Here is a 25,383-nt window from a genome sequence, read left to right as displayed (position 1 = left end):
CATGTTGCAGTGTTTGTTTTCAGAGAGAGCTTGATACTTTTGCATACGCCCACAGTGTGTTTGTTATGTTTAGTCTGCACTTGTGTATGTGTGTATTTTGTGTGTCATGTGTAAGTATAAGTTTCTGTGTGTGTGTGTGTGTTTGGGTGTAAGTGCATAAGTGTGTAAGTATAATTTAAGTATTGGTGTGTGTCAGTGAGCATGTGTGCGCGTACACGCAAGACTGTGTGTCTGTGTGCGAGTGCATGCGCATTGATGTGAGTTGGAGTTTGGACACGAGTGCACGTGTGCGTGTGCGTGAGGTGTTACCGTGTGTGTTACCGGGTGTGTCCGTTTTCTGGCTGAGGTCGATGTTTACTGCTCATGGTGTTTTTAGTGTTTGTGTCTTAGCACAGACAGGATGTGCAGAAGTTGTCAGCGAGCTCGGGGAGATGAAAGGTCGGAGGGGGTGGGTATGAAGCCAAGCGTACATTCAGGTAACAGGCTGTCTACTCCCTGGAATCTGAACCTCCAGCCATCTATGGAGTACATTCCAAGTCGCGCTCTCCAGTGCCACAAGGAAACGCCACTCAGCACTCTGTTGCCTTAGCATCCTCTCTCCTCTGAGCACTCAACGCCCCACACAAAGCTGTACATAGCTGAGCAATGCTACAGCCAGGTGCTTATGTATGTCCCAAAAAAAAAACTGGAAACTTCGCCAACAAATCAAGATTAGTCATGTTGGTTTTTAAATGTGCTTCCATGTGTGGTTCATTTACAGCCATCCGGCTTGTGCTTTGGGCATAAATAATTAATGACAACTTTGACGTTAAACTCTTAAGTGTCTACATCTCAGAGATGGTTTACATTTAACCCATTCATCAATACCGTCATGATAATGAAGTCTAAAACGTCAGTTAAACCGCACAGTCTGTCTGGTATGTGGTGTCCCTAAAATGCTGCCAAGCAGGTTCCTATAATTTCTGCGTTTAGTGCCAAACGATGTTATGTTTGCCATTTCATTGACGAAGATAGTCTAGCACAGGACAGGTGATGACAAACCACATTTGGGTGTGGAGGTTAGTGTCCTGGGAGTGCCAGATTTACAAGCCTCCGTGTCACTTTTGTGATTAAGTGACGTAACTGCCGTTCCTAAATCCTGAAGAGGGTCGGTTTAGAATGAGAATTTATTGTTTCGGGTCTAGGGGTAAAATACGGATGCAAGTCTGCAGCTTCTTTATGAAAATGTAAAGAACACTTTAAAAACGTATTGTATGTCAGACTTCAGAAGACTCACTAAAACACTAAAATACTTACAGAAAATAATGACATAGGCTACATGCATACGTTTCTATTTTACAACTTATATAACCAAAATTCTAAATAGAGCTTGTTTAACCCATATGTGAGGCCGAATGTATTTTTTATTGTTTCTATTATTTCCCCCTGTTATTACTGTCATGTGTCCAATCTATCTGTGTTGTACAGTCTACAGTATGCATTCGCTTTGCACTGTATTTTTTGCAAACAAATTGGGAATACTCTGGCCAGTCGAGACGAGACGAGACCTTTAAGTATAGACCTTTGGATTTGGTCACGTGGTACAGTACCACTCCAACCTGCCTTCTCTCAGCTAGCTGTCCGGTCTTGCGATTATAAAAGGTAACAATTTTCTGCAGGATTGCATCATGTCAGTAGTTACAGTTGCCCAATTTCTCAACCGATTATAATGTCAACCACCCCACGAAAAAAATTAAGTGATCGTTTTGTTTTTGTTTAGTTATCTTCTTTAATAGGGAAATGACAGCGACGGGCACATCGTAAAGCGACATAGGCCCTATCTGATCACATTCTCAACATTAGACTACAGCTGATTTTATGAATGGCTCGATAAGACGTCGGCCACTTTGTTACATTATTTCCGGATTCTTTGTGAAAGCGTTACCTAGTGACTGACGATATGAGCGAAATATACAGCAACGTGCCATCGGGATTTGAGAAGATTACAGTCAATAAAGTGCAGAGCACAAGACCGCCTCCTAATCTGTCTGTTAAGAAGAGATGGTCAGTTGTATACTGTGCACTAGTTGAATGAAATCGGACTCGGTTTTACATAAGGGTGGGATCTCTTCGGATGTGTTGACGTGTATAGGCTGAACAAAACAGAGCCTTACTTTTGATTATTATACCAACCATGTCAAAGTTTTCTTTTTTGTAGTAGTAGTAGACTAGTAGACTGATACTGTGTTCTTGTGTGTCCCAATTCTGTCACTTTTTCACTTATTGAGTGATTGCATTCAGACGTTGTTAAACTAGATCATGAAATCATTTCCTCTTTCTGTCCTACAGTATGGCAGAGCCGCCCCTTTCATGTGACTGTTTTGTATCCTTGCCCCCCGGCTCTCATGACGACCACGTCATCTTCGGTAAGAACTCGGACCGTCCTCGAGATGAAGTCCAGGAGGTGGTCTACTACCCTGCTGCCTCTCACCCAGCAGGGGCCGTGGTAGAGGTACGGTCTTCCCCCCCACTGCCAGCTGGCTTTCTGGCTGGCTCTGCTGCAAACCCCACCCGTGATGCTCGTTTTTGTAAAAGTCACGGAGGAACTCACCCCGGTTGAACGAGGACAAAAGACACCTCGACCATGCTGTGTGATGGAGGATGCTCAGTTAACCATCTTCAGCAAGCTCAATAAGCTAACACATAGTGGATTTTGTCCACCGTCCTGTGGCATGCGCGCTCGTAAACAATTTCATACATCCAATTCAATTTAAGTATCCACCGGAAACGTTGTCGACGTCAATGTGCTGGAATGACGTGCCAGTGTGTGTTCATCTCTGCAGTGCACCTACATCCAGATACCCCAGGCGGGGCACACCCACGCCGTGGTGCTGAGCCGGCCGGCCTGGCTCTGGGGGGCCGAGATGGGGGCCAACGACCAGGGCGTCTGCATCGGTAACGAAGCAGTGTGGACCCGCGAGCCTGTGAGCCCTGGAGAGGCCCTCCTCGGAATGGACCTGGTCCGGTAAGACCCCCCCCCCACACACACACACACACACACACCCACTGTGAGCTCCCGTGGAACACTTGACTGAATTCGGTGTCCGCAAAATGATCAACGAGCATTGTCTTCTTTTTGGGGGATTGTCTGTGTGTTACGTGTTGTTGACTCTGGGAGTTTTGCAAGACGACTAGAGCTAGTCAAGTAAGTGATGCTGGCTGGATTAGACTACTTGGAGGACACTAGTTTATTATTGCCTTGAGCTTGATCACTGATAAAGTTGTCTATTCTTGGTAAGCGTTACATGACACACCATAGGTAAAGTAGTCTGTTCTTATCCTTTTACGAGCTCTATGAAGCCAGAGGGAGATTGATATTTTTATGCTCAGACATTGTGGAGTGCATCCAAACGAATCATTGTAGACAGATGTTGTTGGCTCACTATCTGTGACAGATCATTGGCCAGGAATGTCTATGGTATCAGGATACTAGGCTTTTGACATGTGACTGAATAAAATTTAAAAAAACACGTCAAATTCTTGACAAGTCAGCCATGGTGGCACCTTTCCCTGAGCTAATCTAAACCCAGTGTCTGACTGAATTCCCAGACTGAGTTTGCAAGTGACATGTGACCCAGGTGTGCTCTCTGATTGGCAGCTTAGGTCTGGAGCGCGGGGACAACGCCTGGGGGGCCTTGACGGTCATCACAGGCCTCCTGGAGGAGCACGGCCAGGGGGGGCCTTGCAGGGAAGACCCTGAGCCCTTCAGCTACCACAACACCTTTCTCCTGGTCGACCGCAACGAGGCCTGGGTCCTGGAGACCGCCGGAAAGCTGTGGGTGGCGCAGAAAGTCACAGGTGAGGCGCGGTCACAGTCACACCTGCAGGGTGTGTCAGCCAACGGTAGTTTAATTTCGGGGGGGGGAGGGGCGAATGGTTGTCGTGACGGAAGCAAATGAAATGCGAACGGGTGAAAATGACAACGGATAGGAGAAATCCAACGGGGGTTGTGTTTGTCGCCTGTAGAGGGGGTGAAGAACATTTCCAACCAGCTGACGATCGGGACGGAGATCTCGGCAGAGCACCCGGAGCTGCGGAGCGTGGCCCAGGCCCAGGGCTGGTGGAACGGGGAGGGGGAGTTTAACTACTCCCAGGTGTTCAGTCCTGAGAACCCCCCAGCCAGGATGGAGCTGGCCAAGCAACGCTACAGCGGGGGCACCCGGCTGCTCCAGCAGCATGATGGTGAGGGACACCGGCTGAAAAGCCACGGTGGTTGTCTCATCCAATTAACAACAATAATAATAAAACACCAGACAATTTGTTTATTATTTTTCGAAGTGCTTAAAGACACGTTTCAGAGTGTACACACAGGGTAATTAACAAATGATTGAAATGGTTATTGTTGTATCCCTTATTACCACACTCACCAATCTCTCCTCCTCCCCCTCTCTTTTCCTCCCTAGGCTCCATGACAGCAGAGGTGATGATGTCCATCCTTAGAGACAAGCCTACTGGGATCTGCATGGATTCCGGGGGATTCTGCACCACTGGTAGCATGGTATCCATCTTGCCCAGGGACCCCAGCCTGCCCTGCATACACTTCCTCACTGCCACCCCAGACCCTTCCAGGTGAGCCCCAGGGCCAGGCCCTAAACCATATTATGGCCCAGTCCCATACCAGTGTCTCACCTGCCCCCTAGGGCCTAGACCCTTGTTGACTGTTCATTGTGATCTAAAACGAATGGAAGGATTGCGTCATGTCAGTGACGCAATCAGTTACAGTTGCTCAATTGATAATGAGCCAACTCAGGAAACTAGGGAGGATTACTGTGGGATTTTAATCTCACAGAGAGTACTATCAGAGAGCTAACTTCAGATTAAGTTTTAACAACCTGTAAAGTATATACTTTCACCTAATAAAGGGTGAAAAGCTAGGGATTGTTTAGGAACATGTGAACCTCCCCTGAGGTGATCTGAAAGTCCTTCAGATTCAGACTGAGATACTCTCTCCCTTTTATCTCTCTGCATCTTCTCTTTGCGAATCTCCCACCCTCAGGCAGAACTGAGTCTCTCTGTCTCTGTGTGTCTGTTCCCCCTCCCTGTTCCTTCTTCCCCTTCAACCCCCGGGTGGGGTCTTCTCTCTGGGCGGCAGGTCTATCTTCAAGCCTTTCGTCTTCTCCGAGTGCATGACCCCGGTGTCCAGGGTGGTGTCCCCGCAGTACGGCTCGGACGACCCGGCGAGGAAGCAGCCTCGCTTCCAGAGCCGGGTGGATCGTCGGCACAGCCTGTACAAAGCCCACCAGGTGGCGCTTAGCAACATGGAGACCAACCCGGTGTGTAGCATTGGTAGTTAAAAACACCCATTCGTAGATAACGCACCACCGCTCTCTGTGGTGGTGTGAAATGCTGAATGGATATCACGGTGGTGTGCTAGCATGTGGGGGTCCGATGGCTGAGCGGTTAGGGAGTCGGGCTATTAATCAGAAGGTTGTTGGTTTGATTCCCGGCCGTGCCAAATTATGTTGTGTCCTTGGGGAAGGCACTTAACCCTACATGCCTCGGGGACAATTTCCCTGTACTTACTGTAAGTCGCTCTGGATAAGAGCGTCTGCTAAATGACTAAATGTAAAATGTAAATGGTGTGAAATGCTGAATGGATATCATGGTGGTGTGCTAGCATGTGGGGGTCAGATGGCTGAGCGGTTAGGGAATTGGGCTTTTATTCAGACCGGAACAGTCCCTGGGACTGCATTTTAACCGTGCCAAATTACGTTGTGTCCTTGGGCAAGGTACTTCACCCTACTTGCCTCGGTGGGAATGTCCCTGTACTTACTGTAAGTCGCTCTGGATAAGAGCATCTGCTAAATGACTAAATGTAAATGTGGATGGACTTTATACCGTTTGCCAATACATCTGTGTGTCTGCGCATGTGTGTCTGGGACTGGTTTAGGAGAAGGGGGACGCTCTGCAGGAGATCCTGAGGGACCTGGAGTCCCAGTGTCTGAAGGACATACTGGCCATGCTCAGTGGAGAACTGCCAGGGGAGGAGCTGGGAGACCTGTTCTTTGACTGTGTCGACACAGAGATAAAGTTCTACCAGTGAGAAGGTAGGGACCTCCATTTTGTATGCGTTTTGTTTTTGTGATATTGTTTGGAAATTCTTACCACCATTTTCCATCAAATTCATTTATTATGAAAAATAATACATCTTATTGATCTCATTAGAATGTTTTACTCATTTGTTAATTTGGTTATACAAAGTTCATCCACACAAATGCCTGGGCACATTTGTGTGGGCTGCACTGCATCTATGAGAAATATTTTTGCGTGACAGCTCCATTTTCCAAAGTTGTCTCATCTAATCATGAAACTGAATTAAAATGCTCAAGTGTTCTGGTGTAAAAGATTGACACAACTCACAGGAACCATCTTTTCTCTCGGTTACAGCGCCCTCATGTGGAGACTGCTTGTGCTTGCAGAACAGCAGGAGATTGACCAGGGGACTGTTCCATCCTGTGTCCCCTGTTCAGTCGGCTCCCTTCTAATGCACTCATATCCCTGACGTCATTCCATCATTCATCACAGACTAAAAGGCTTAAAGTTTCCATGTGATTGGAATATCATTATTCATCATTAATATTGTCACCTCCAGGGAACACTGACCGCATCACATTAGTGAGTATGTGAACTAGACCACACAGGTGTGTATGTAGAGCTGTGTGGTATCGCACAACTATTGTAAGTATTTGTATTTAACATGCTACTCATTGTTGCAAGTGAACAGGAGTTTGTTGACTGGCTGCCCTCTCGTGAAAGAATTAATAAAGAATGTGCTCTGTCGACTGATTTGTGATCTGATGGATGTATGTACAGTTAGGTCCATAAATATTTGGACATTGACACAATTTATCATTTTGGCTCTGTATACCACCACAATGGATTTGAAATGAAACAATCAAGATGTGCTTTAAGTGCAGACTTTCAGCTTTAATTTCAGGGTATTTACATCCAAATCAGGTGAACGGTGTAGGAATTACAACACATTTTATATGTGGCCCCCCCCCTTTTTAAGGGACCAAAAATAATTGGACAAACTAACAATCATAAATCTAATTGTCACTTTTAATACTTGGTTGCAAATCCTTTGCAGTCAATGACAGCCTGAAGTCTGGAACCCATAGACATCACCAGACGCTGGGTTTCGTCCCTGGTGATGCTCTGCCAGGCCTCTACTGCAACTGTCTTCAGTTCCTGCTTGTTCTTGGGGCATTTTCCCTTCAGTTTTGTCTTTAGCAAGTGAAGTGCATGCTCAATTGGATTTAGGTCAGGTGATTGACTTGGCCATTGCAGAACATTCCACTTCTTTGCCTTAAAAAACTCTTTGGTTGCTTTTGCAGTATGCTTCGGGTCATTGTCCATCTGCACTGTGAAGCGCCGTCCTATGAGTTCTGAAGCATTTGGCTGAATCTGAGCAGATAATATTGCCAGAAACACTTCAGAATTCATCCTACTGCTTTTGTCAGCAGTCACATCATCGATAAATACAAGGGAACCAGTTCCATTGGCAGCCATACATGCCCACGCCATAACACTACCTCCACCATGCTTCACTGATGAGGTGGTATGCTTTGGATCATGAGCAGTTCCTTCCCTTCTCCATACTCTTCTCTTCCCATCATTCAGGTACAAGTTGATCTTGGTCTCATCTGTCCATAGGATGTTGTTCCAGAACTGTACAGGGTCTTTTAGATGTTTTTTGGCAAACTCTAATCTGGTCTTACTGTTTTTGAGACTCACCAATGGTTTACATCTTGTGGTGAACCCTCTGTATTTACTCTGGTGAAGTCTTCTCTTAATTTTTTACTTTGACACAGATACGCCTACCTCCTGGAGAGTGTTCTTGATCTGGCCAACTGTTGTGAAGGGGTTTTTCTTCACCAGGGAAAGAATTCTTCTGTCATCCACCACAGTTGTTTTCCGTGGTCTTCCGGGTCTTTTGGTGTTGCTGAGCTCACCAGTGCGTTCTTTCTTTTTAAGAATGTACCAAACAGTTGATTTGGCCACACCTAATGTTTTTGCTATCTCTCTGATAGGTTTGTTTTGATTTTTCAGCCTAACGATGGCTTGCTTCACTGATGGTGACAGCTCTTTGGACTTCATATTGAGAGTTGACAGCAACAGATTCCAAACACAAATACCATACTTGAAATGAACTCTAGACCTTTTATCTGCTCCTTGTCAATGAAATAACGAACTCCCAAGAGGGAATAACATACACCTGGCCATGGAACAGCTGAGCAGCCAATTGTCCAATTACTTTTGGTCCCTTAAAAAGGGGGGGGGGGGCACATATAAAATGTATTGTAATTCCTACACGTTCACCTGATTTGGATGTAAATACCCTGAAATTAAAGCTGAAAGTCTGCACTTAAAGCACATCTTGATTGTTTCATTTCAGATCCATTGTGGTCGTATACAGAGCCAAAATGATGAAAATTGTGTCAATGTCCAAATATTTATGGACCTAACTGTATGTATGCAGAGAGAACAAGGACTGGATTGAGAAATGCAATGCTGTGGTTTTGGAAAGAACACATTCTGCAGCGTGTTACACTAATACAGCAAGTTACACTGTCAATGGTGGTATGTCTATCATGCACGTTCCAACGGTAGGATTTTTCCAAATCCTACTATCCTTTTCAACTCGAGATATAAAGCGTTAAGTACTCCATCCTGAAGGTGGCGGTAATGATGTTTCAAAGCGGATGTGCGTCAGCTAAACAGTGGCAAAGAAAACAGATGGCGTAGAAGACGATGAACACACGGTGGACACAGTAAATAATGTGATTGAAATGTCATACATTTCGAAACGAAGCCAAAATACCTCAAGAATTTTCTTTGCAGTTCAAGCACTGTTATAGGATAGTTGTTCAATCCACGAATAAGAAACGGAAGAACTGGCAAGAAAAGCCTGCAAAACTATAAATGTCGGTTAAAAGTATTCGACAAAAAAGGTAAACAGACTCTTGCCTTTTTTCTTCCTGTTTGTATTGATTTTTCATTAATCATCAGCCAAACGTTTACGAGCTTGAAGGAGATACATGCACGTATCTGCGCTTCTTCTGTCAGTGCAGATCGTGACATGAAAGCCCATCTCTACTAACTTTTGCCACAATGAACGTAAGGGAAGACAAGTACTATCCAAGAAGTACAATGAACGATGCTCGATATTACAACATCAATTATGGTGCAGGAGACTACACCAGCAGAGAGTGGACTGGTGGTGGGTGGGAAGATAGGGACTCCATTGATACGAGTTACAGTACAGATGCATACATGGTCCAGAAGGGCGGTCCAGAAAATGAGAGTGAACCCTTGAAGGATGGAGACCCACAGAAGGATGGAAGTACTTCCCTCATCATGGACCCTGACATGGACGTAGATGGACAGCCTGTGGAACTCAACGATGACGACCAGGAGCTTGCTAGGAAGAAGAAAGAGCTGCAGTTGATTGAGGAGCAGATCATCCTCAAAAAGGCTTCCATTGCGATGAAACAAGTGGCACCTATTTTAAAGGCGATGGAAGTTGAAGAGTCGAATAAAAGAAAGTTTGCTGAAGAAGTGAAAGATGACCTCACGCAGCAGAAGAAAATTCAAACTCAAAGCAGCAGCAAACTCAAAACCCAGTATGTTAAAGATGTACCTTTTAGAGACAGGGTGAATGGAATTTTACAAAACCGCAAGAAGACCAGAGAAAGTCCTGCAAAGGTGAGTATATTTTCATATTTCATTTTGTAGCGCTATGATCACAGAGCTTTGCTCCGCGAAGTCGAGATGTTTCGTAATCAAAAGGGCAGATTGAAGCAGTCATAAAATGAGACTACAGTTCTCGCCTGGGTTCGAATCCATCCCAGGTCATTTCCTGCTTGTCCTCACCCTTTATCTCCCTTACATTCTTTTAAGACAGGCATCCCTATCCCTTAAAAGCAGAAAGGCCATACAAAATAAAAACCAAATGTGACTAATATCCTTGGCTTGTATTATCTTTTTTTGACCAGGCATCTGCCCAGCCAACTAAAGGGTCTCCTCAGCAGACCAAAGCGCTCTTCCAGCCACCCACAATGGCAAAAAGCTTTGTGGAAAGGATGAATGCTTCTATCTTGAAAAAGGACGGGTACCTGAATAAGAGCCCTCCAAAGCAGAAAGAGGAAGAGCATCCGTTGAAACACAGAGTGAAGGATCTGATGGAGCGGAGGTGTCATCCTGATTTTGCACCGCCGTCAAATCAAAAGGTTGCCGCCAAACACGAGTGGAGCAATCACTTGTTACTGCTTTTAGGAAAAACAAATCTGTGCTATTTTTCCGTCTGTCACATGTACTGTTAGGTATGTAGTTACTGATGGTTCCCTTGTTTCTTCAAGGTTCTCGAAGTTGAGTGTGACCGTCCCATCCAGAACCCTGTTGACCCAGACCCAGAGCAGGACCCCGCCTCCAAGGGCTTCCAGCGCTTCCTCAACATTCTCAACAGGGGCGTGGACATCGACAGGCTGGCCAAGATCGTCAACGACATTCCGTGTGAAGATGGGGAGCTCGGACATCTCCAACCTGAAGGGAGTGGCCAAGGGTCCCACGATGGAGCTCCACCACGGCAAGGGTCCCACGGCGGAGCTCCACCACGGCAAGGGTCCCACGGCGGAGCTCCACCACGGCAAGGGTCCCACGGTGGAGCTCCACCACGGCAAGGGTCCCATGGCGGAGCTCCACCACGGCAGGGGTCCCACAGCAGAGCTCCACCACGGCAAGGGTCCCACAGCGGAGCTCCACCACAGGACCACAGTTGCTCCACAAGTGGAGAGAGGACGGTCGGAACAGCAGCGGACAATCACATACTCTCTCTCTTGAGAGAAAAGTCGCCCCCGAGGAACGAAACAACGGGCCGCAGGTCAGAGTCTCTCCCGGCGGAGGTGAAAAAGGACGTGAACCCCGAGGACCAGCACAAGTACGGGCAGATGCACGATCTCCTGCAGACTATCGGGCTGGACCTGGGGGCGGCTGAGGTGGGGCAGCTGTCGGACCGCATCCAGGAGAGACTGTACGGCAAGAACGGGCACACGGAGACCAAGAGAGGGAGGACAGAGGACGAAAGAAAGAGGAAGCAGAGGGACAAACAGAGGGAGAGGGAGCATTCGCAGAAACAGCACCATAGCTCTTTATCGTCAGACAGTACCAGTCCCAGCCCTCTACCGAACCGGCGTTCTCCGAGGAAGGCATCTCGGGACAGTGGCGAGGTCCACCCCGCTGTTAGAGACAGTGACTCCCGTGACAAAGATCAGGACAGTTGTTTAGAGAATTCTATGGGACAATCCATCCCGACTCTGACACGCGCCTTTCCTAGCCGACCCATGCCCTACCCTGCTCCTGTAGACGTGACCTCAACTTACACCCCGCCTCAGCAACCTCAATACATGGCACAGCATTTAAGCCTCCACCCCATCCCCCCTGCATGGGGGTACACACCTAGTCCCGATGTATATTTGCCTTCCACCTCACCGTATCCTCAGCATCATCCTAATCCGCCATATTACTTTGACGGCTCTCCTGCGGCCTTTAGCCACACACAGGTATGCTACCCACCGCCTGGCTACCTTCCACCTCCAGACGCAAGCTTCCAAGGGCCAAGCCAGGCCCACTGGAATGAAACTAGCCAACCGCACGGGTGGTGACGACCCCGCCGTCTGCAGACCACTCCCGCTGCATCGAAGAAGACGAAAAAAGAGGAACAATACCTCGGAATGTTTTGCTAGGCGGGAACAAATGTGACAGTGAAACACTAACAGGAAAGAGGAGCTTCGGACTGTCACTAACATAAGAAGCGATAAATATGTCTTGCTAATAGGTGAGGATGAACTGCCAGCAATGAGGAATTGTTGCTCCCCAGGCCCCTGTGAAGGGATCTGAGTCTCTGAAACAAAACAAAAACGAGCCAATTAAAGAGCCGCTGAAGGGAATTGTCTGAATTATCTGTCGAGAGTGACTAGGCCATTAGTCAAATGACATTATGGTGACAAATGTTCCTATTTGACAGAATAAGGTGTTCAAATGGGAGTTGAATGTCAACAAATGTGAATGTCATATAAAATTGGCGTTACCTCAAATCCCACTGTATTTTGTTATGAGTATTTAAAATGTTTGTTCTAAAAAAGTGAATATATTGCCTGAAGCAAATTTATACACATTTTGTAGATGTTCCAATGTGGTTCAAATAAAAGGTTCTGACACATTGGTTTGTTTTGGTTTATCTGGCACTATTCTCACGTTATACACATCCCATCACTAGATCTGAAGTCCAGGAGAGAACAGGGTGCCTATGACGCCCGGATCCTGTTTGTGGACAAGCTCTCCCAGCTGAACGTGCCTGACTCCACCTGCAGGTGGATCACAGACTTCCTGTCTGACAGGAAGCAGCGCGTTAAGCTGGGAACACACGTCTCTGACTCCCGGTCCATCAGCACCGGATCTCCTCAGGGCTGCATCCTTTCCCTTCTGCTCTTCTCCCTGTACACCAACAGCTGCACCTCCACCATCATTGAGTCCATCCTCACCTCCATCACCATCTGGTATGCTGCTGCCACTGCCAAGGACAAGAGCAGACTGCAGCGTATCATCCGCACTGCTGAGAAGGTGATTGGCTGCAATCTGCCTACAATCGAGGACTTGCACACCTCGAGGACCCTGAGGCGAGTGAGGAAGATTTTGGCCGACTCCTCCCACCCTGGACACTGTTCCAGCTACTCCCCTCAGGCAGAAGGCTGTGGTCCATCGGGACCAAAACTTCCCGCCATAAGAACAGTTTCTTCCCATCCGCTGCTGGCCTCTTCAACAAGGCCAAGGACTCGCACTGAGAACACTTTTTCTATATTTATAATTCACCACCTTTTTGAACAATTCATTTTGCACTATGCTTCCCGATTTAATCTTGTAACTTTGTAACATTTCATATTCTATATTTTATATTTACATTGTTTAGCTCTTTAGGACATGTTTAACTCTTTAGTATTGGACTTAAAAAAAATAATGTTTTTTTTTATTAAGATCCGTATATGTTAATTGTATGCACCTTCCTGCCACAGTAAATTTTGTGTTTGTGTTAACTTACATGGCAATAAAAACCATTCCGATTATTTGGTCATCCACCCAGACGGTGGCGGTAGTGCTTAATCATTATGTTTTTCTCATGTAGCACCAAAGGAAGCCTTACTTTAGCCAGCCAGCTGCTATGTAAAGTAGCCATTGGGCTAGATATTTGTTAGATATTATCAAGTTATGTTATGGAAAACATGTCGCATGTCATATTAAGTATGACAATTTCAACATAAGTCCTTTGTGGCTTCGTTTTCCTGAAAATAACGATATTTGTGAGTGGCCTGTGAAATTCCACAGTCGAAACTTCGCTTGAAAGGTGTACTGTAGGAGGTAAACAATGATTTCCATCTATTTTATTGTAATGGTGAGATACCTATACCTTCTCTCTGTTTACTGTGTAATGTTCAAGCGCAATATCCTGTTGTTAAAGCGTTAATACTCACGTTGTATTTTATTTGGGTATTATATTGGTTAATTCAATTCTCGAGTTATGGCTAATGAAATTCTGCTTAACATTTTCATCTGCATGGAGTGAATACATACAAAGCCATGTAGCTAGTTAGTAAGCACTCTCATTTTGCTTTGTAGTGAACATTTTCAACACATTTCAACTTGGAGGCAATTAAACCAAAGGTGTCTGAATAAGACATGTCTAAATGGAGGGCGATTGGAACACCTCAGCCATGGTCGTTGGATGACGCTGAGGAAAGGACCGGGAACGGACGTTCGATGCCCAGCAGCAACATTGGAAAACCCTACACCCGCCCAGGGTGGAGTAGTGGGGGGAGGGAGTGCAGAGACCCCCTTGATGGGAGTCAGAACACACATCTCTACAGAGACAGAGGAAGAGATGCGTTCAGGCTGAGGGATCCCATGAGAGAGAGACATCCGGGAATGGAGACGGACCCGGTGTGGGAGAGAGGTCTGAGGAGCGGGAGGGAGAGAGATCGAATAACTCAGAGGGATTCAGTGAGGGAGGAGAATCCAGTGTGCGTTGGCAGCGCTGCTTTCATCCCAGGCCTGGACGTAGGGCTATACGGAGAAGCTGTAGACAGGGGCGTGTTGGAACTCAGTGAGGGGGACCAGGAGCTCGCCAGGAAGAAGAAGGAGCTGCTGTTGATCGAACAGGAGATCCTGCGCAAGAAAACGTTCATTGCTGAAAAAGCACAAGGTGGTTTGCCTCTAGAAGAAAGAGTGAACGCCATCTTAAACAAGAGGAGGAGGTGGCAGGAATACCCTTCTAGGGTAAGCTCTACTTACTGCATTTTATTTAGGAAGTTACCATCTAAGTAGGTTTAATAAATCACAAGATGCCAGTATTATAATGTTTGTTTCTTTTACAGACACTGTTACAAAAGCAAAAATCAATCCTTATTAAGTGACTAACACACTCTGCTAGCAGGCGTTAACCAAATTAAATCTACAATTTTGACCAGGTCTCTTCCAAGCCGGTTGCTTGTCAGAAAAGCCTCGACCAGTCACCCAGAAGGTTCCGAAGCTTTCTGGAGAGGAGGAATGATTCCATCTTGAGCGAAGATCTAAAGGGTGGCTTTTGTTCGGAGTACAAAGAAGAACCTCCAGTGAAACGCAGAGTGACAGCTTTGATGCACCATCGTCGCAGTACGTTGCTTGCAACATCGAACGACAAGGTACGCGTCATTCCTTCTGGAACCTCACATTTATTTCGAGCATTTAACCCACAATGTTGTCTGTTTCATATGTAATTTAGAACAAAGACCTAACAAACCCAATAGTGTATGTTGTATGGTTGTAAAGGTCATGAGTCCTTATGTTTTCTTGATGGTGTACTTCATGATTGGTCTCCTTGTGTCCGTCTCATCCAGAACCCCGTTGGCCCAGACCCAGAGAAGGACCCCGCCGCCAAGGGCTTCCAGCGCTTCATCAACATTCTCAACAGGGGCGTCGACATCGACAGGCTGGCCAAGATCGTCAACGGTGATTCCGACGGACGTGGGAATCCCCTGCCTCCCTGCTCGCCTTCCCCTCTGGACATCCAGTCTCAACGGTCCCACAGGAGTGACAGCCAAGGGAGAGACCACTTTGGAGCTCCTCGGAGAGACCACGGCCGCTCCCCGAGCGGAGAGAGATGGATGGAGCTTACCGGCTTGGACGGATCCCAGGTCAAGCACCACAGTCGCTCCCTGTCGCCACTCACTAACAGTGCAACCGGCAGCCATGTTGGCTCTCGCACTCGATCCAGGTCTCCAGCTCCGGTGGAACGCCGGAAGGAACCGGGGCTTGAGAATGAGCTGAGTCATGGGCAGCTCCAAGGCCTCCTGCAGACCATCGGGCTGACCCTGGGGGAGGAGGAGCTAGGCCGGCTGACTGACCGCACCCAGGAGAGACTGTTTGGGAGGAAGGAGGACAAGGAGAGGCTGTTGGGGAAGAAAGAGGACAAGGACAAGGAGAGGCTCAAGGAGTGTTTGCTGGAACTTCACAGGTGTTCGTCCTCGTCCTCGAGTAGTCCCGGCCCCAGCCCCCCTCACCAGCTGCACTCTTCAGACAAGGCTTCCAGGGACATCAGAGAGAGGAGTCGCACCTCTGCAGACACACACTCACGAGACAGAGATAGGGACAGAGATGGAGACCGAAAAAGAGATGGAGATAGAGACCGAAAAAGAGATGGAGATAGAGACCGAAAAAGAGATGGAGATAGAGACCGAAAAAGAGATGGAGATAGAGACAGAAACAGAGATGGAGATAGAGACAGAAAAAGAGATGGGAATAGAGATAGAAACAGAGATGGAGAGAGTGATAGAGACAGGGATAAAGATAGAGAAAGAGGTAAAAACAGGGACAGAGACAGGAACAAGGACAGAGAAAGAATCGGGGACAAAGACAGAAATGGAGACCGACACGAAAACAGGAGCAGATCGAGGGAAGCCACTGATGGTCAATACCCCACAAACCTACCTTACCCATACCCCTACCCTCCTCCTGTGATTCCCTCTTACACTACAGCCCACAACGCCCAATACACTGCATGTCTCAGTAGGCACTATCCCGGGGCGAGTCTCCCTAACTGGGGCTTCCCACCTGGCGTCATGCCCCCCTCCCCTTACCCCTCTGGGTATCCTCCTCCAAACCATGTCAATCCTTTGCATTATTATAATGAGCTTTCAGCAGCTTCTACCCATACAGACGCATACAACCAGCTCACTGCCTACGTAGAGCCAGAGGACTTCAGCGAGTTGTTCAATCCGGACCTTTCGTTGAGTGAAGGCCAGGAGTTGGATCACCTGAGGCCCCGCTGTCTCCTGGAGCCCCAGATGAAAACGAGCAACAAGAATGTGAACACGCTAGTGGTGGTAAAGAAGAAGGTCAACAAATCAAAGAAGACCCAGAAAAGGGTCGAGTATCAGAAAGTTCGGTGGCAAAGGAGGTTCAGTCTGGGTCTGGTGGGTCGTGGGGGTTCTCAGGGGAATGCACGGGGCCCCCAGCACACCACAAACCCCCAGGCCTCGAGCACATCTGGGCCCCAGGCCTTCAGCTCTCCAGGGCCCCAGGCCTTCCGTTTACCAGAGCCCCAGGCCCCTTCTCAGGGGGTCCGTGGTCTAGCAGACACACAGCAGAACACACAGATCCCTCACGAGAAACCCCTGCTTCTCTCAGAGAAAAGAATTATGTCTGAAGAGGAGATGAAGGCTCAACTGAAGAAAAAGGTTTGTGATACTTTTGAAGCTAATGATTGTATTGTATAGATAGATCTTGTGTCATTGTTTAATGTATCCACATTGGGATGAATCAACAATTTTCTGTCTCCGCAGCTCTTTGAATCCCAGTGTATCAATTGAGACTTATTAATAAATTAACAGTGGATTAATGTAGAACAGGCTTTTCACACCACTTGTCGTTCAAAGTGTTATTATCGAGTAGGTGCTGGATTTGATGATTTGCGTGTCTGTCATTTTATAGCTTGCAGAGTTCAACCTGAAGATGAAGCAGAATCCAATTCAACCAAAAGAAACCGTCTCAATGGCTGACGAAATGGACTAGGCTAACCTAAAACGCAAGTGTACGTTGCCTTCGACACCCTAGCCTTCTGTCACTGCCTCTACTATGTCAGCGGAAACTGTCATTGAACATTTTGATTCAGTCATGTCTGTATTTCACAAGATACTCCTACGACATCCTGCAAACCATATAACCAATCGGCATCAACTATGTAAGATACACATGTTTTTTCACATGACTTTAACCACACAATCTTTTTACACTAGTAGTTGGTCTTTATCTACATTATTAGAATGGGATAGGATAAGTGTTGAATGGCAGTTCTATATTCATGTTAATCATTACCCAATAACTATGAACAGGTTTTTAATACCCATCTCTGAAATGTAGACTATTTTCATAGAATCTCTAGATTTTGTAAAGGCTGTGATTTCTATAAATTTGTGTGCAATGCATTTTTTTTTTACATTTGGATCTCATACTGTACCATGCGTGTCACAAATTTTATTACACGTATTGAATACAGAAAATACAATCCTGTATTGTAACATACATCTGGGGTTCTGCTGAGCAAAACCAAGTCAAATACAAATAAATTAAACTATTCAAAAAGGAGTCTTTTAAAACACCCCGATCTAATGCATCACATTGTCTCGAGTGCACATTTCTTATTCTCTACAACGTGTGTGTGTGTGTGCGTGCGCGTGTGCGTGCGCGTGCGGGGGGGGATGGTGGCGGTGTTCAGAGTTCGTCCTTCACTTCCTCACACAGGCAGGCTTGCCGCTGGCTGTTCATGTAGGGTCTACAGCCCAGAGTCCACACAGTGTTGAACAGAGTGTCAGCCACCGCCTCACAGGCTGCCAACAGACACACATAATGAGTCAGAGGGACATTGGTACACAATCAGTACAACTGGAAACACTGACCTATATATTTGGAAGTACACCTAAATATTAGGAAAATGTCGATATTAAGGTGAGGTTTATGAGTAGGTTTTTTGCCTTACAAGAAAGTAAAAAAACAAACAAAGTAAATGGAAATATATAGATAATTTAAATGACAGTCAAGATGTGCTCGTGTCATCATCTTACTGACCTTCAACCTTTGACACGAAACCGAGGCTTTTCTTGAGGTCTGAGCAGATGCTGTGGAGGCAGAAGCGGAACTTGGAGTCGCAGCGGTACTTGTTGGAGCCGCAGGTGTCGTAACACATGTCCAGCTGATTACAGCACTTAGTCATGGCAGGGATGCCCAGATCCACCTGGAAACGGGGCGCAGGTGGTGAGTCAAATATACATCTTCAAGATGGGAGATGTATGACTTTTCTTTCCCCTCATTGTTTCAGCAAAACTAAAGTGCACAGGTACCTCAACTTCGAATTTGAAAGCCGGACAGATGTGTTTTACGTGTGCTTGTATGTGTGACTGTGTGTGTGTGTCCTGTCCTCTTAAGTACATTTACATTTAGTCATTTAGCAGACGCTCTTATCCAGAGCGACTTACAGTAAGTACAGGGACATTCCCCCCGAAGCAAGTAGGGTGAAGTGCCTTGCCCAAGGACACAACGTCATTTGGCACGGCTGGGAATCGAACTGGCAACCTTCAGATTACTAGCCCGACTCCCTCACCGCTCAGCCACCTGACTCCCAAGTATACACACCCCATTGGGCACAGGGAGCCCCATGAAGTAAGAGCTGCACCCGTTCGGCTCCGCCATCTGGTAATCTGGTCGAGGGACAGGAGCTTTGCCTGAGGGAAACAGGGCGATGCCATCAACAGTATGACAGGCAAAGATAACCGATTGTCAGGTAGAAGACCTGGGAGAAAGGCCGCGAGGTAAACTGTGAGAACACAGCTGGCCCACATAACATGGTTGATATACAGATAGAGATGGCAGCAGGTTACACGGACATCTATCATAGTCTGCCGTCTCATGATATCTAGTATCTTACTCTACCCACTCATCATGGCTCATAGTCCACTTTAAGGCCATTTGTGGCTGAGGGAGTACTATCTGTTGATAAAGAGTGTTTAGAACTCTTGAGGAATTCACGATGCTCGCCTTCCTCTACTAGGTTATAAAGATATATTTTACGATTTCAAGTTCAGTACATAGATAAGTGGTTAAGATGTGAAAACATTTCTTTTAGCATTTTAGTTTGCTTTGCCTACTAGCCGCTGTTAATGTCAGGGTGACCATAAGAGGACGTCTGAATTGGGCATACCAAAGGTAAATGAACAATACAACCCATAGACAAGCCATAACATGTTCCCCAGGAAGATCCAAAGTCATTTTTGAACGAGACTCACCAAAGCGACAGCGGTACTGGCACACGCCATCTCGCCCCCCCAGTAGCTCCAGCATCGAATCAAAGTATCCATTGACTGCCTCAAAGCTGCCCCTGAGGGAGTTCAGGCCCCAATCAGAGTCCTCTTCCTCAGCCTGTGGATCAGCTTGTCCTGCCTCTGGTGGCGGGGCGTCGGTCTCCTGGCCGGACGCTCCATGGATGCAGAGGCCCAGAATCAATAGGAGGGAGAGGGGCGCCCTGTAAAACATACTGTAGGTTTTGTACGGCAGGAGAGATAGACACTCTGAGCTGGTGGTCCTGGGAGTTCAGATGGGGAGAGTGTCCTAAGCAGAAACACATGGAGAGTGACTGTGTTTTAGTGGTGCAGCCACCCTGACCTGGACTTTGAGCCCACTCAAGGACAGTGTCCACTGTGGAAGAGCAAAGGTTACCCTGCTATCTGAGATTGTATGTTTCTTTTTTTCTTTTCTTTTTTTTTATGATTAGTTGCTCAAAATGTGTTGTTTGTTTACAAATAGTTGTTTCTTTGAGTACTATTGTGACAAGCATTTGCAACCAAAGAGTTCAACTATGTAAAAATGGGTGATGTCATGCACTTTAATGACTCACGTCAGGAAATTCTTCAAGGTTATTGATATTTGTCTTGAATTTCAGTAGGCCTACCAAAATCCAATGACTTGGATAATGTTGTGATATTATAATTTTTCAAGTATTTTCCAACTTTGAAAAACAAACTAATTTTCTGTCTCAGAAATCAAATGGGCTTTTATTTTGAAAGTAGGCGGCAACTGAGTGAACATGTGCACGGAAGTAGAGAACGACAACTACAAGATGATGCTCTGATGCGACCTCAACTTGCTTCAGAAGAGCAAGTAGAAAGTTAGCATTGTTTTGACAATCGAAGTCGAAACATTTGCATTTCAGATAATGAATGCATCTTAATGATACGTGGATAGTGAAAGTAACAGGGAAACAATGGAATAAATCCAGGCATTAGAAAAGCGCGAGCTAAACAGTGTCAGTAGCATAGTTGTTCACTTCTGAATTCAAACGTCTAGCTTGCTACCTAATAATATTAGTTCAACCAAACATACAATTAGATTCAATCTAGTCGACAGAACGAGACAAGGAGTATGGCATTTGCTAACCTCTTCACCAGTATCCCAAATGATGTCACATCTCCACGTGAACCTGCTTCTTTTGAGCGGTATGTTGCTAGGCGATGCGATAGAATAGCAAGGTAGTACAGTATACTATAAGTTTTTGCTTTCATGCTGTTTGTTTCTGTATACTATCTAATTAAGGGAGGACGGCGAACTGGAGCCAGATGACCTGGATAAAGACAATGAGGAGACGAACAAGACTAGAAATAGATCTTTGCTGAGTAGTCAGCAGGGTGCCTCCAAAATGAAGAAGAAAAGAGCCAGGCAGAGTTTTAGTAGTGCTCTTCCAAAGGTAATCTCAAGGCACATTCATTAATGGATGCCATTTGCACTAATGCACTCCATACAAACCATTACGACACTTAGAGCAAGCAATTTTGTATGTGTCACCATCACTTTTTGTCATGGAGATCCGTTTAATGTTCTGATTTGCTGTGTTTCTCTCACAGGGTCCATCTAAAAAGGTAAGGGATAATGCGTCTAATACGTATTTCAGTGACTTAGCCTCCAGGGCCAGAGACTACCACATGAAGAAGAACGACTATAAGCAACCAGGCATCGACTTCAGCAGAGAACTGGACAACTATAACCGTGTTAAACTAGCAAATCAGTGCAGCAGTCAGACTGAGGACCCTGCCCAGAGTAATGGTGTCCAGCAAAAAGACAGAAGCGTCCAAAATGAAGATAATCAACAACAACAACAGCAGCAGAAGAAGAAGAAGAAGAAGAAAAAGAACAAGAAGAAGAAATGCGATATGGAACAGCAGAGTCAAACCAACTGGAGAGGAAACCCTACTGAAAGAGGTGGCCATCAAGCTCACCAGTCAAGACATTTTTCTTCCATGAGAGGAAGGGGTTTCGCCAATAAAGGTGGACAGTGGGATGACAGAGGCCAAGACGGGTCTAGCAAAGGCAGTAATTCACCCTGGGAGCAGCAGGATGGATCCAGGAATGGAGGTGGAAGGAAAGAGCCGATGGGCCGCTTTCAAAATACGAAGCGCTTTCAGAGAAATGGTCGGGGGTTCTGTGGCGGCAGGAGGCAGTTTGAGCAGGTATGTCAAGTTTCTGAAAACTCAGTATCCATGTGAATTCTAGTGAGCTCACTAAGCTGGATGATTTTACTATTCCCATTTTTTTTTTTCACAGGAAAATGTGGTGGAGCGAAAGCGGGTGATGACACAGGAGTTCAAGGACCAGAATGTGATCGAGAAGGATGGGAGGTTCATCTGTCGACATTTTCTTTTGGGAAAGTGTATCAAGGCAAGTTGCTAATGGTGTAAACCAGCCATGATTAGACATTTGGCAGTGGAAAACTTAGCTGATCAAAGTTATAATGTACCGAAATAATGATGTAGGACTACAAGTGATGGTGGGGAGGGACAATTCTAGGCAATGCCATTATTGATGTGTTGTCTCATCATAATGGATTTGGTCACTTGTGTTTCTCAACAGGGTGATGAATGCCAACTGGAACATGCCCTGGGTGTCCATAATATATTCAAAGAAGCATGCAAGTTTTATATTCAGGGGTTCTGCACTAAAGGAACAACGTGCCCGTATATGCATGATATCCTTTTTATTTGATTTCAATATTAAGAGGAAGAGGTGTGTGAATTATGCAGGCTTTGTACGGTAACATTTTTGTGGTCAAAAATGATTGTCAATTCGTGTTTCCTTGACGGAGTGGCCACAGGAATTCCCCTGTAAGTTCTTCCACTCTGGTGGAAAGTGCTTCCAAGGAGATGGGTGCAGGTTTTCCCATGAACCTTTGACTGACCTCACCAGAAAGCTATTCGAGGAGGTCAGTGGGTCCCCAATCTGGCGTCGCAAGCCTTAAAAGCCTAGCAACAATTTCACGTTAAACCTGGTTTGTATTTCAAAGCATGTGTATGCCTCCTTTGCAGTCATGGAAACAGCACAAGGAAATGGCAACAGGGAATCAGCCTGAAAACACAGAGCAAGAGACAACCAAAGATCAAACAATGAACACCGTTGACGCTGACAAACCCAAAACTGATATTGATATATTCTTAGATCCTGTCAGGTGAGTAAAAGTAATAATGTCTAGTTTTTCTATGTCAAGTAGTTTCATGGCTCACACTTCGGTGCTAGTTCTTGAGCGTTGATCGACAAATTGTTAAAGTTTTTGTTTTACGTTAAGGATCTCTTACAATTCACTCGTTTGGCATTTCAGGCCAAATTTTTACAACAGCGTCTGCCCCTCTGAGCCTGACCCAGAGCAGAGGGCCCGCCTGTGGAACACACCAGAACCTGCAGGGGCAGAAGACACCCCTCACATAGACTCAGACCACACCGTCGATTCTTCTGCAAATACCACCAACAGGAAGGTGCCGGTCTCCTATTCTGTCGAGGCAGTTCTTGGGTCCCGCACACTCTCTGATAAACCTAAACCCTTCAACAGCCTTTTTGCAAACCCTGTTAGACAGCCATCCCCTGGACATTGGTCCCAGCGAACGTCCCCCTGTCATCCATCAAGCTCCACAGAATGTAAGGAGAAGGTTTCTTATGCAATTGCGGATTCCCTCGGGTCACAAAAAATGCAAGAAAAACCTTTCCGTAGCCTATTTGCCAGTCCTATAATTCAGGCCTATAGCTCGCCCAGGCCTCTTGCTCCTCAAACAAAATCTGGTACCCTAACAACTCACCCAAGTACAGAAGGATCCTCACATTGTTCCAAGTCGGACTCTGAAGACTGCAAAACTGCTGAAATGGTTGGAAATAACCAGAAGCTTTTCGCACGCCCCGTCGATCAGAACTCACATAGTCCCGTGAAGAAGTGTGCCGATCCTCCACATAGCTCCCAAGTGTCCTTTTCAGATAAGGGAGGAGCAAAACCATCCCAGGACCGATCCTTTCTCTCCCTTTTCGCTGGTCCCATCAGTCAGACGACAGCTCCCAAATGCTCCACAGCTCCTGCGCAGGCGAATCAACATCCCCTCAGAACTCAAACCGGTCCTCGGAAGATACCGTCTTCTCAAACTCATCCAAGATTATCTACAGATCGCAAGAGGAAGGCTTCCCTTTCTACTGAGTCTATTGCATCCGGCAAACCCGTTAAGAACAAATTTAATAGCCTCTTTGCAGGGTCTATAGGCCAGAGTTCTACTTCCCAATCTCCTACTGTTCCAACCCCACCTGGTCACAAAAAGTTTAAAAATACACCAGGTTCCCCACCAGGCCCCAGAGAAATAGATGTTAAGCCCTTAAAGAAACCCTTTCATAATCTATTTTCCGGCCTCATCAACCCGGCTCCCATGCACACCCCTCAGACTCAGAATTCGCCCAGTAGTCCTATCGGCTCGTCAGCTCATAAGCATGAAGCTCCATGTTCAGTTGAGATTCTGCTCGAGTCTTCTAAGCCTGTGGAAAACCCCTTTTCCAGCCTCTTTGCTAAACCCATTGGTGAGGCCATCCCGCCTGGGTCTCCTTCACCTACCAAGCCAGATGTCTGCAGCAACCAGGTCAAAGGCAGATCGCAAGATCTCGCGTCACACTCAGGTGAAGTTATTGCCTTTTAATCTTTGCTTTTACTTTGCTTTTAATTTGTCTTTCCATATGACTAAAAGATTGATTTCAAAATGTTTTTCCATGTATCTACTGACTGCAGAACCAGCTGAGACCAAGGCGGTTTTGAAGACCCTTTTTCAGTCCCTAGCTCCATGTCGCCAAGAGGGAAAGCAAAGCAAAGACACTGGTATGGTCACATCTGTTAGCCTTTAAAACATGTCATGTTTGTTTCCTTTTTCCTCATGCTGTAAAAACAAAGCAGGTTTAATGTGGGTGATTTGTTCATACAGAAAGGTGGACAAACAAAAATGACAAACTTCATGTAGTAAAGCACACCTATTGTTTAACCATCCCACTTGAATTAACAAGACTTTCTTTTTGCTGCCTTTCAGTAAGAGATGGCTTCAGCGTCAGTAAAAACGCCAAACAACCTCCCTGCACTGAGAAACGAAAACAAAATGAGGACGTAAAGACGGAGGAGGATGATACAAAGTCGCCTGTGGGCAATAGTGTGACGGAAGAGCCGTCCCTACAAGACTCCATCTCCCATGAGGCCGTGGTAGAACCTCGTCAAGCCCAGGTAGGTGCCCCTGGTTTCCACAGCCTACCTATTCAAGCTCTGGCACTACTGACGCGACCTCACACAAACGGGGCGCAGAAGGCGCTGTCTAGACAAACGAGGAACGAGAGCAATGTAAGCACGACGCCATTGAAGGATCTTTTCAAGACTTTTGACCCAACAGCGTCCCCTTTTGGTCAGTAGCTTTTTGTGATTGCAGTCTCTAAATATTCATACTTTTTTGTTTTTATAAGTATGTTGACATTATCCTTTGAGGATCTGAAAGGGTCATCATTTACACTTGATAAGGTGAAGGAAGCATTTTTAAATTCCCACATCAAAATTGTAACTACTTGTTGAAGCACTGTTTGTTTGTTTTCTTAATGATTGTTTTTATTTTCTCTCAATATGGTTTAGTATTCACTAAATTGCAGAACTACACAAATAAACAATTGCTACATTACAAAAAACTCAGGTTTATTTTATTTGACTATAACCTGGATTAAATTGTGTTTAGGCACACAACTTTAACCATTGATTTTAAAGAAATAAAGAAAATGTACATTTTATTCAAGGTAAACTAATCAAAATATTTTGGTATTATTTACATTTGAAATGTATTCATTTAGCAGACTCTTTTATACAAAGCGACTTACAAAGTTCAATTATCATAAACAACGAGATAGCCCCAAAAACATTGAGTGTAGCCAAAACTTGAAGCATATATT

General features: G+C 45.9%; 6 protein-coding genes across 8 annotated transcripts in view; 5 read left to right on the top strand and 1 right to left on the bottom strand.

Annotated features, from left to right (window-relative positions):
• The window catches only part of LOC134008452 (eukaryotic translation initiation factor 3 subunit A-like), a 100,896-nt gene extending 83,403 nt beyond the window's left edge, over positions 1-17,493 (top strand). The window contains exons 1-5 of one of the 2 annotated variants that reach the window (XM_062447837.1): positions 13,226-13,486; positions 13,711-14,367; positions 14,559-14,771; positions 14,967-16,805; positions 17,059-17,493. In XM_062447837.1, coding sequence (XP_062303821.1) covers positions 13,771-14,367; positions 14,559-14,771; positions 14,967-16,805; positions 17,059-17,139 — 2,730 coding nt within the window. In that variant the 5' untranslated portion in view covers positions 13,226-13,486; positions 13,711-13,770 and the 3' untranslated portion in view covers positions 17,140-17,493. Of the gene's footprint in view, positions 1-13,225; positions 13,487-13,710; positions 14,368-14,558; positions 14,772-14,966; positions 16,806-17,058 lie in introns of those variants that run through there. The other variant, XM_062447838.1, reaches the window with a different exon arrangement.
• scrn2 (secernin 2) lies at positions 1,539-6,821 on the top strand. 2 transcript variants are annotated; one of them, XM_062448510.1, is made up of 9 exons: positions 1,539-1,641; positions 2,329-2,491; positions 2,823-3,004; positions 3,638-3,837; positions 4,006-4,221; positions 4,443-4,608; positions 5,132-5,312; positions 5,930-6,086; positions 6,427-6,821. In XM_062448510.1, the coding sequence occupies exons 2-8, from the start codon at positions 2,330-2,332 to the stop codon at positions 6,080-6,082; spliced, it is 1,260 nt and encodes a 419-aa protein (XP_062304494.1). In that variant the 5' UTR covers positions 1,539-1,641; position 2,329; the 3' UTR covers positions 6,083-6,086; positions 6,427-6,821. The 2 variants fall into 2 exon arrangements, with proteins under 2 accessions (XP_062304494.1, XP_062304493.1); XM_062448509.1 differs by lacking the exon at positions 1,539-1,641 and adding an exon at positions 1,925-2,043.
• On the top strand, positions 8,709-12,262 carry LOC134008777 (serine/arginine repetitive matrix protein 1-like). Its single transcript, XM_062448305.1, has 3 exons — positions 8,709-9,747; positions 10,038-10,271; positions 10,401-12,262. The coding sequence occupies exons 1-3, from the start codon at positions 9,154-9,156 to the stop codon at positions 11,700-11,702; spliced, it is 2,130 nt and encodes a 709-aa protein (XP_062304289.1). The 5' UTR covers positions 8,709-9,153; the 3' UTR covers positions 11,703-12,262.
• An 88-nt stretch (positions 17,494-17,581) lies between the features above and the next one.
• On the bottom strand, positions 17,582-19,768 carry LOC134008462 (group XIIB secretory phospholipase A2-like protein). Its single transcript, XM_062447850.1, has 4 exons — positions 19,407-19,768; positions 18,757-18,845; positions 18,193-18,358; positions 17,582-17,954 (listed from the first exon to the last, which is right to left on the bottom strand). Exons 1-4 carry the CDS (start codon positions 19,651-19,653, stop codon positions 17,839-17,841), a joined length of 618 nt encoding a protein of 205 aa, XP_062303834.1. The 5' UTR covers positions 19,654-19,768; the 3' UTR covers positions 17,582-17,838.
• Positions 19,769-20,210: 442 nt separating this feature from the next.
• LOC134009181 (zinc finger CCCH domain-containing protein 6-like) lies at positions 20,211-21,840 on the top strand. Its single transcript, XM_062448907.1, has 4 exons — positions 20,211-20,612; positions 20,710-20,860; positions 21,018-21,620; positions 21,715-21,840. Exons 1-4 carry the CDS (start codon positions 20,539-20,541, stop codon positions 21,838-21,840), a joined length of 954 nt encoding a protein of 317 aa, XP_062304891.1. The 5' UTR covers positions 20,211-20,538.
• Positions 21,841-22,240: 400 nt separating this feature from the next.
• LOC134008939 (uncharacterized) lies at positions 22,241-25,119 on the top strand. The gene is made up of 5 exons (XM_062448528.1): positions 22,241-22,369; positions 22,473-22,612; positions 22,763-24,087; positions 24,197-24,283; positions 24,489-25,119. The coding sequence occupies exons 2-5, from the start codon at positions 22,494-22,496 to the stop codon at positions 24,857-24,859; spliced, it is 1,902 nt and encodes a 633-aa protein (XP_062304512.1). The 5' UTR covers positions 22,241-22,369; positions 22,473-22,493; the 3' UTR covers positions 24,860-25,119.
• The last annotated feature ends 264 nt before the right edge of the window (positions 25,120-25,383 follow it).

This window comes from Osmerus eperlanus, chromosome 22, assembly GCF_963692335.1.
Source record: "Osmerus eperlanus chromosome 22, fOsmEpe2.1, whole genome shotgun sequence".
NCBI lineage: Eukaryota > Metazoa > Chordata > Actinopteri > Osmeriformes > Osmeridae > Osmerus > Osmerus eperlanus.
The sequence above is the reverse complement of the archived record's forward strand: the minus strand, read 5'-3'. Positions and strand labels throughout refer to the sequence as shown.